The 10,012-nt window shown below is 62.5% G+C and overlaps 1 protein-coding gene across 4 annotated transcripts in view; it reads left to right on the forward strand.

Moving 5' to 3' along the window:
- The window catches only part of CSNK1D (casein kinase 1 delta), a 33,531-nt gene that overhangs the window by 22,422 nt on the left and 1,097 nt on the right, over positions 1-10,012 (forward strand). For 2 of the 4 annotated variants that reach the window (XM_032499155.1, XM_032499156.1), the window contains exons 7-9: positions 716-887; positions 1,440-1,579; positions 9,835-9,986. In XM_032499155.1, coding sequence (XP_032355046.1) covers positions 716-887; positions 1,440-1,579; positions 9,835-9,924 — 402 coding nt within the window. In that variant the 3' untranslated portion in view covers positions 9,925-9,986. Of the gene's footprint in view, positions 1-715; positions 888-1,439; positions 1,580-4,506; positions 4,571-5,592; positions 7,637-9,834; positions 9,987-10,012 lie in introns of those variants that run through there. The other 2 variants (XM_032456496.1, XM_032456495.1) reach the window with 2 other exon arrangements.

Here is a 10,012-nt window from a genome sequence, read left to right on the forward strand (position 1 = left end):
CAGAGCACTGCGGGGCGGTCGGGGATAAGTTGGGGTGGCCATGCCGAGAAAACTTTATTTACAGAAACAGACGGGCTGCCTTTGGCCCACGAGGGCTCAGTTTACACCCTTGCCTTAAAGTGCTGGTAACCTTTACGAGGACAGTTAATCTTCGCGTCACCATTTAAAATCAGGTGCCTCCGAGCTTGTGGTTCGATGTAGAACAAGCTGTTGCAGGAGCAAACCTGGCTGAGGCGGTGCTCGCCACACCGCCTTCCTGGGACAGGCCCGGCTGCCAGCCCCTCGACTCGCGTGTGCGCCGATGTGACTCTCGCGCAGGCCGGGGCTCTGCATTCCGCTGGACCCCTCAGCCCACCGAGTGCTGCCGCCCCCGCCTGCCTCACAGGCTTCCCGACTTGTGCTGTTCGGCCACCTCTGACCTAGATGGGTGCCCATTCCTGTGGTGCTCAGGAAGAGGGCCCACGGGTGCTGTTGGTGTGTGGGTTTTTGCTGTGTTGGGACGAGGGCCGAGACACCTGTTCTGCTCCTTGCAGGGGTGCGGGACCGGCCTGGGGCTGTCCAGCGGAGGAGCGTTGGACTTGTGCGTGGCTCCAGATGGCTTCGTGTCTTGTCCCCAATGCCCTGGTGTTTTCTTGGCTCAATTCGCAGCCAGAGGCCTGGGGTGGTTTTTCAGCAAACCCAGTTCAGTTAAGGTCTTTGCCTCTTTCCTTCTCAGGGAGCCAGCCGGGCAGCTGACGATGCCGAGCGGGAACGCCGGGACCGAGAGGAACGCTTGAGACACTCCCGAAATCCAGCCACCCGCGGCCTCCCCTCCACGGCCTCTGGCCGGCTGAGGGGGACACAGGAAGTGGCTCCTCCCACACCCCTCACCCCTACCTCACACACTGGTGAGTGGTCTTGGGGCTGCTGGATGTGCCGCAGCCTCCCGCTCTGAGGCAACAGCTTCTGTTCTGTGTGTTGGTTGCTCTGGCCCCTCCAGTGTGACCTTGCGGGGAGCCGGCTCTGGGAGTGGGGACTGGGGACCGGGTGGGCCTCGTGGGCCAAGCTGTGTGCATTCCTGTTCTGGCTGATTCTTGTTCCCGAGGTTAGAGGGGCCCGGGAACAGCCTGGGACGGCGCCTTTGGGAACATCTGTTTCCTCGTTGGTCTCCTGAAGGGCTGAGTTCCTTGCAAGCCCTGTTGCTGTTCACGTTCTCCTGGTGACGAAAGGAGAGCCCCCGACGAACCCCTCCCTCCTCACGGGCCTGTCGTGACCCTCCTCGGGCCCGAGGCTGGCGTCGCTAGTGCCGACCCAGTACTGGGCTGCAGCAGCATGTCCTGTGCCCCGTGCCGAGGCTGCAGGCGTCCTTGCTCGACCACAGTTCCCAGTGGAGAGCCCATGCTGGAGTGTGGGGGGGCCTTCCGAGGCCTCACTTCTGCCTCTGTCTTCCTCTCTGCCAGCGAACACCTCTCCTCGGCCCGTGTCCGGCATGGAAAGAGAGCGGAAAGTGAGTATGCGGCTGCACCGCGGCGCCCCGGTCAACATCTCCTCGTCCGACCTCACAGGCCGGCAAGATACCTCCCGCATGTCCACCTCACAGGTGCGCGCCCCGCAGGCCCCATGCTGCGGGCCTCTGACTTCTCCGCGTTGTCTGGTCTCCTGGCTCCAGGCCGGGGTGGGTGAGGGATTCAGAGGCTTTCCTGCTTCCCTTCCTTCCCTTCCTCCCCTTCCTCCCCTTCCTCCCCATCTCTGAGCATTTGAACCGACGGGGGGAAAGGTGCCCCCTCGGTGCTGTTCGGCCCTATTTGAGTATCTCAGTGATTGGCTGTGCGGGGTCAGGGCTCACCCCCCAACTGTGCTGGGACATGTAATGGGGACTTCTCTCTTCTGCTGCCCTCCGTGGGGCCCTGGCCGCAGGCCAGTCTGGGAGGCTCGGCCGTCTTCCCTGCTGGGTGGGGAGCGCCCGCCTGCTCGTGCCGTCAGTCACCGGCACGCCCGCCTGGAGACTCTGTCCTGGTCCTTGCCAGCCGGGCCTGCCCCCAGCACAGCGCCCATCGGGGGTGGGGGCGGCGTGCTGCTGGCAGTCACTGCGTGCTGTGGTCGGCAGGGGCCTTTTAGAGCCTGGCACCTGGCTGCGTGTCGCAGGGCAGGAGCTCCCGTCTCCTCTCTGACGGCGAGCACGCTCCGAGGCCCGCGAGGTGCGGCCCGGGCCCCAGAACCACCTCCGCTCGCCGCGTCTTCTCTTCTGCCGCTGTTACTGGGCTGCACTCACCACACACCTTTCTTGACAGAGCAGTTCTTCCTTTCTGTACTGATACTTCTCCTCCAGCAGCTTTTGGGGTCCCTTCCTGTGGGTGGTGGGGTCGGGTGACCCTGTGGTATCTGCTGGACAGGGCAGGGTCTCAGGAAGGCCCTGGGCTGTGTGCTGGGCGAGCCCTCCTCAGGTTCACTGTGACACTCGGGTTCATGTGGTACCCGGCCCCCCAGCGCTTGTGGGGCACTGGGTGTAGCTTGTGGGTGAATTTGGTGGGTTGAGCGTGCAGGTTAGGAGGGCGGGGGCTGCAAGCACTACCAGGACCGCAGTCCTTTGGCGTCCAGTCTAGCTGGGCTTCAGGCAGAGGAACGAGGCGTGCCCGGGCTGGGGGGGGGGCGTGCTCCCAACCACTTTCCCTTGACCAGGAGCAGTAAGAGTTTTACCACTTTTTTTTTTTAATATATTTTTTATTTAGGGGGGGTGGTAACTGGGTTTTTATTTATTTATCTGTAATGGAGGTACTGAGGATTGAACCCAGGACCTCGTGCATGCTGGGTACCACTGAGCTACATACTCTACCACTGAGCTACACCTTCTCCTCTTGGACACTTCTGATTTCCTGGTGATTCTACTGGAAATGGGTGATTTTTACAGGGTAGCTGTCTCTCACAGAGACTGAAGATACAGGTAGTCTGATCACCTGGGATCTGGCCAGGCAATGCGGTTGGACCTCTCTTGGCCCCTGGCCCCACCCTCCCTCCCTCACCACGGGGCACAGAGAAGGCTTCACATTGCTTCCCACGAGCCCTGGGGTCCCCGAGCCCTGTGTGCTGCTGGCTCTGTGGCCCCAGAATGCCTGGGCCAGCAGAGACTGAGGAAGGTGCAGGCCCTTTTTTAAACATGGGAGAATGTCTTTTGCTTTGAGGACCGTTGAGGGAAAGGAAAGAGAGGGTGCTGAGGGTGCTGGGTTGTCGAGGGTCTGGGTGCAGCCTCAGCCCCCGCCCCAGGCGTCGACCAAACACAGCCCCGAGGTCCCACCTCGCAGACATGTCTGCTCGCTCGTGTGCGCGCTCCCTCCTTCTCCCCTTTCACGTGGGCCTGAGTGGTAGGGATGGGTCTCCGAAGAGATATGATTTGGTGGTGTAGCCCTGCAGAAGCACCTTCGCTTTTTCCCCTGGTCACCCCCGGCAGTTTCTCAGGGTCTTCATGCTGAGGACACAGCCCCTGAGGGTGTGTCCCTGGTGCCCTCCTGATTCTCCCCTTTGGGTTCTCCTGGTCACCCTTGAGTGCTCTTCTGAAAGACTGTGAAAGGCTCCCCGTCCACCAAGGCTCCAGCTTTTACAATTCTCTGGCCTCTCACCACCGCCCCCTAAGAAAGTGGGGGGACAGGGGGAGCACGGACGCACTGGTCGAGCCGCAGCCCTGCACGTGCACATCCTTAGTCACACGGCCGCCCGGTGGGGGCGCTTCCCACCCACTTTCTGTACGGCCCCCGCGCCCCAAGGAGGAGGTGGTGTGTCCTGTGCGGGGCTCCCAGTCCGAGGCCACAGCTCACCCTCAGTAGGACTGTGCATAGCCTCTTGCCACCCCTCAACCCGTGCCCTGTCTCCTGGCTGCTCCTCCTCGCCCCCACGTGCTTCTCACGGGACCACGGTCCCATGTTCCCAGCTCCTGGCTGGGAGTCTGACCTCTCCAGCCAGAAAATTGGGGAGACTAAAGGGCTCCTGGTGGGTGAACCTGTTTGTGACGTTTTTCTCTTTGTGAGAAAGTGCTCATTGGTCCAGCACTGTCGGTGGGACGTAGTACTGGTCCCTGGTGTTCTTTCAGACCGACTGACTTTAATCCGTGACCCCCCAGTGCAGTCTGTGCCGCGTCCTCTCCTTGCGTCTGTGAGGAACTGTGTCCAGTCTGTGTGTCATGGGAGGTGCTGTCCTCTTCACCTGCCCAGCACAGGCCTCTGGGAGCTGCGGCTGGAGGGGCTGCCGCGGGGCATCTGGTTCTCTTACTGCCCAAGGGGTCGGCAGGGTCTGTCCTGGCCCCTCGTCAGCATCACTGACAGACCCACCCTCGAGGAGCGGCCGTGTGTCCGGGGGCCGTTCTCGAGGGGCGAGCCTGAGCTCCTGCGTGGTCCTGGGGTCCCCCTAGCAGCCCGGCCTGTGTTTGCAGACTTGGTTGAGGTGAGGCAAGGAAGCACCTTCAGATGCAGGAGGGTCTCACGTTCTGGTCCAGCCTGGGGAACCCTTACCAACAGCTGTCTTTTCCCCCCACCTCAGAATAGCATTCCTTTCGAGCACCACGGCAAGTAGCTGCACGTCTCCCGTCGGAAGGCAGCGCTGGGTGAGTGTGCGCCTGGCGGGGTTCAGTAGGTGGCAGGCATCGGGCGGGGTGGGAGCCGACGGCCCCTCGCCCTCCGGGGGCTTGCGGGGTTGGGCTTGCATGCCAGGCGCTGCAGGTCAAGCAAGGGCCTCTGCCCAGGTCTTCTCATGCGGATTCTAGTCTGGGGTGGCCCCAGAATCCTGCTCGCTGTCCGCTGGTCTTTGTGCCCCACAGTGGTCTGGAGTTGGGAGCCCAGGCTCGGCCCAGTGGCCCCAGAACGCTCGTGGCCGTGCGGGTGTGTCGTGCCGGGCTCCGCCGTGTGGGCCGCGCTCAGTGGGGCTCCGCTGCGTGGGGCCCTCTGGGTGGTCTCTGCTGTCCTGGCTTTGTCATCTCTCTTCTTTCAGCATCGATCTCTGTCTTCCTTGTTTGCTTTTCTTTTTGAACTCGGTCTCTGCCCAGCATCTCGTCCACGTTCTCTTCTGTATTAACCCATCAGCCACGGCCGCCTGCTCCCTGCCGTCGCTGCGTGGCTGGCTGTCCGAGCCGGGCCCCCTCCTGGCGGCTCCTCCCAGCTGGGGGCTCGCAGCTTCTGTCGGTCGTGACGTGACTGCACTCTTGCAGCTTCTTGATGGGGGCTCGTGTTCACGTCTCGTCCCAGGTGGAGTGCCAGTGCCCACCACGCGGGGCCCGGTCTCTGATTTCAGAACAGCAGGTTACTTGGCAGGAAGGGGGCTGGGGGCAAGCATCTCTTCCCCGCTTGGACTCTGGTCTGACCGATCGTGAGCTGGCAGCCCTGTGGCCTCCAGCCTCCTTGCCTGCATGGCTCTTCTTCCTTCCCTGTCTTCTCTCGCCTTTCCTGCTGCACGTGTCCTGGCCTCAGAGGGACCTTCCGGAGTGGCTAGGGGCGCGCGTGTAGCGAGTGGGGCTAGGTGGCATCTGTGTCCCCTCCCTCCCAGGGCGCTGTCCTTGGTGTTTTGTGTCCGAGCCTGCCTGGCTCCGTTCCCCTGGCCTCACGCTGACCTCCTGTGCTTTGGCTCCGACAGATTCCCGGTCGGGTGGCTTCCAGTGGTCTTCAGTCTGTCGTGCACCGATGAGAACTCTCCTTTTGCGGTGAGGGCAGACGATGCATGGCTGATCTCCTCTGTTACTAGTGACACGCCCCCCCGGTCTAGAACCGGAACGTTACCACCGGGAGCTCCAGGCCACCCACCCGGCAACGCCCATGGGGAACCAAACACACACCCAACCAGACAGAATCCAAGCGCTGCCATCGCTGGGGGCTGTACCAGGCCCCCGGGAACACGGTGATAGCGGGGCTGGGACGAGAAGCTGAGTGAGGCGGCTGCGGAGAGTCAGACTCCCGCCCAGGAGTCTTTCAGTCCCTCCGGTGCAGCCGGGCCCTGCCGAGTCTACTGTACCCACCGACCTTCTACTTGGTTAAGACAGTTTTGTATCATTTTGCTAAAAATTATTGGCTTAAATCTGTGTAAAGAAATCTGTCTTTTTATCGTTTCTTTCATGTCTGTTTTTGCGGTCTTAAAAAAGATGCTGACTTTAAAGAATTGTGAAGCCGACGCTGGCGTGGAGTTCGCGTAGAGGAGTGAGGCAGGGAGTGGAGCACGTGGGCTCCGGGGTCCGCGTCTCGTGGTGTTGTGTTGTGTGGTCCGCCGCGGAGAGGGGTTTTCTCATCAGAAACTGTCACGTGTACACACGTGTGTAAGTGACGTGTGTGTCTGTGCGTGTCGTGTGCTGTTTCGTGACCTCACTCACTTGGTCTTGGCCATCACTCCCCCTTCCCCACTGGGAACTGAGACGCCTGCTCGCCGCGGAAGCGCCGAGATCCTCACGGTTGGTCATGAGAGCGGCCAGACAGCGCGGCTGCCCCGGGTGCAGCGGGTGCTTCCAGACAGCGCTGCCCATGGGCTGATCTTCCCGGACGCAGCGAGGAGCCCTGAAGACTGCGCTGTGTTGCCAACCCTCGGGAGCGGATGCGGACTGAGAGACGCTGGCCCCTCCTCGGGCTATGTGTGGTGGTTTTGGCCGTGGCTGCCTCGATGCCTTTGAACCTGGAAAGTCTTCTGAACAGACAGTGTTGCCGGTGCAGGCTGGCCCTTCATCTGTGCTAACATCTGTGTGCTCAAAACCAGGGGCCGGGGCGTCTGCTGGATGCTGGCTTTGCCCAGAGTGGCTGGCTGGCCCAAGGGAATCCTCTCTGAAGTGCCAAGAAGCAGGTGACCCTGACGACCTGATTGTCCGGGAGGGTGAGGGGGTCACACACTTCTGTGACCTGTGCTGGGACGAGGTGAACCCCATGGAGGTCAAGAAGGGGGCAGGGCTGAGTCTTCCCAGAGGGACCCTCTGAACAGCTCTCCTGAGACGCCCCCTGGTCTTGCAGAGGTGGTGGCAGCCAGTAGACAGGAGATGAGGTGCAGCCTGTGTGTCCTGAGGCTCCTTCCTGCTGCTTCCTGTCACTCTGCTGCAGCGTGTGCTACTTGGCACCAGGGCATTCGTGGGAAGCTAGGGACCTGAAAGGTGCCCCATCTGCGTTTTCCCTTCCTGCCCCCAAAGTCACAGCCCCGGGATGCTGGCGGGCCCTGACTGCTGTGTTGACATGTAGAATGCAGCTGTTCGCTTCTCTCTGAGTCCTGGGCTGGCTGTGCTGTGAGTGATCAGGTGTAGGCGTTTGGCCAGGTGGGGCTGTGTTTCTGGGCATGCAGGCGGAACTTGGGTGAGTCAGAGCAAGCTGGGGGCTTTTACACTGTGGCCCAGTGCCTTCTGCAGAGGGGACCTTCCCTCCTGGGGAGGTGTTAGCATCCAGGTTGCTGCCTGAAATTGCCAGATGGCGTTTGGGATGTGGGCTCCAACCCTGAGCCCTCAGTAGTGCGGTTGTGGACATGTGAACAGCTGGTGCCCACAAGCCCCATGTTTGATTCCCCACCTGACCTGCAGGAAGCGGAGTGAGAACTGTCTGTATCAACCTGTGTGTCCGTGGCCAGTCTCGGGCCTGCGCGTTTGTGCGCCCACTGTACTTGTGTACCTAACCACCGTGTAAATAATAAATTCATGACGGTTTCTGCCTTTCTTCTCCGCCCCTGCCACGTGGTCTTTATTTCGTCAGCTTGAGTTTTGACGGGTGTAGATTAACTGTGAAAACTAATTTTCTGAGTTGGCGTTCGTGTCTGCCCTCTTGAAGCCCCTTGGTGAGGTTGGTCAGCTGTTTGGGAGCAGGTGGGTGAGACGGGGACGTGGTAGAGCTGATGCCACGCAGCCCGCGCACAGGCCCCACCTTCACAAAGGGCCGGCCCCAGGTCCCCGAGGTTTTCCAGGGAGTGAACAGCGCAGCGGCCGGCACATGGTTCCCATGGGGCGGCTCCCGAGTGAGCCCGTGCTGGGACCCAGGGACTCAGGTCTGGCAGGCACCGTCCCTTCCCCACAGGCAGCGTCCGTCCACCTGTTGAGCTCACGGCCGCTACTTTCCGCTGCTTTCCTCTCCCCCGGAGTTGTTGAAGCCCGAGACACCGCCTCCCTGAGAGCCCCGGATGCCCCGAAGGCGGTTGGGCCCGCGTCCTCCTGAGGTGTGGCCCTGGGCTGTGGGTGTGTCCATCCCTCTTGCCGGGGACCTCAGTCACAGATGTGCTTCTGTGTGCTGACCAAGCACTTCTGCTCCACACCCACTCATCCCTGGAGCTGAACACACTGGCCGTGTGCGTGCCAGTGGGTGTGCTCCTGCCCTGGAGACCCGGGGGCAGGCGTACCCCCACCCCCGTGCTGACTTGCTCTTGGTCCCTCCCAGGCCAGTGTAGCCGTGCCAGGTGGTCCCTGAGGTTTGGCCTCGTCACCCCAGCCTGCTGACACCTGGACCCAGCTCAGACGACCTGTCCTGCTCCCTGGCCCCCTCGTCACCTCAGTCTCCTGACACGGAGAGCCCAGCCCTGTGACCCACATTGCGGGCTCTGGGTCCCGGCCTCCCACCCTCCCCCAGGCCCTGTCCCACTGAGAGGGGTGCCTGGAGCTCCTCCTGGAAAACCCTGCATTGGAGGACTGGCCCCAACCTGTCCTGCCCGCCTCCCTCTGCTGGGAGCTCTGGAAGCAGCCCCCCCTCGGCGCCACTGCCTGTAGGGGTGTTTAGGGTTACAGGGGCACGTCACCTGGGAACCTCAAGGTTCTGGATGCTGTCTCCCAGACCGTTGTTGGCAGAGCCCTTGGGCAGCCACGGAGGGCAGGGTCAGCTCTCCTGCCAGGCTCTCCCAGTGCAGGGCCCTTCCATGTGTGTGTGGCAAGTGCCCCAGGCCTGGCCAGGGTGGCGGTAGCAGCCCAGGGTGCCTGGCTCATATGTACCCCCCACCTCTGATTTAAGGTGGTATGTGTGTGCCGTCCAGGGAGGGGCAGGGGCCTAGGGCCCGTGGGAGTGGGCTCGACCCGGGCGTCTGCATCACTGGGGGGAGGGGTCTTCTTTGGCGGAACGTCTAAGGGCAGGGGCGGCCCCGTCCATGGCCCCCGGTCCCCCTTGCCCAGAGCACTGACCACTCTTCCACTCCTCTTGGGGCCCGGGGCCTGCGGCCGCCCGTTTCCTCAGCACAAGGAGTTTTCTTTCTCTGCCTTGGGCGCAGCTGGAAACACCCAGAATCAGGAAACTAGGCAGATAAGACTGTCTGGTCGCCCTCCCAGGCCCCACAGATCAGCTTCCAGCCTGGGGGGGCCCTGGACACTTAAACCAGGGGGACGCATGGGGCAGCTTGGGGTGAGAATGAGGGGCACCCCAGTGTGGGCTCCTCGGGCTCAGTCACCACCTACAGCTGGGGCCAGGGTACCCAGGGAAACCAACGGCCAGCAGCAGCCAGGCCAAGCTCATCACCTCGAGAGAAGGGGACGGGGGTGATGAGTGGAGGGCCGCTGGGGAGGTGGCACAGGCAGGCCGTCCACTTGCCTTCTCCCTGCTCCCCCCAGTTCAGGTAGGGGTCACAGAGACCATAGGTGGGGTTGTCCCTTTGAGACCTGACAAGCGGGGGTGCTCACGGCTCGGCTGTGCTCCGGCTGCCAGGGGCCCAGCCTGGCCCACCTTACATGGGGCGAGGTCAGCAGGTGCGGGGCTGCCACTCGACCCCTGTGACTTCCAGCACCACCCACAGCCCAAGCCCTGGCCTTGGAGACAGAGGGACAGAAAGGGTGTGAAGGGGGCAGCGGGCAGGTGCCTGGTACCCAAGAGCTCACGGGGCAGCAGCCCTGCAGGGCGACCTCTCCGTGGTGGGCTCGAGACGTGAGCTCTCGCTTGCTTTTTGTTGCAGAGGAGCAGGGACGTGGCGTCTCTCCGGCTGCACGCGGCCCGCCAGGGCGCCCGCTGCCGTCCCCAGCGCCCTCGACGCACCACCTACTGAGGGCGCTCCAGCGGCCCCGACCGGTCCCCCAGCCACGCAGGCCGCCAATGGCCAGAGGGCAGGTGGGTGTGGGTACCCTGGGCGCGGC

Source organism: Camelus ferus, chromosome 16, assembly GCF_009834535.1.
Source record: "Camelus ferus isolate YT-003-E chromosome 16, BCGSAC_Cfer_1.0, whole genome shotgun sequence".
NCBI lineage: Eukaryota > Metazoa > Chordata > Mammalia > Artiodactyla > Camelidae > Camelus > Camelus ferus.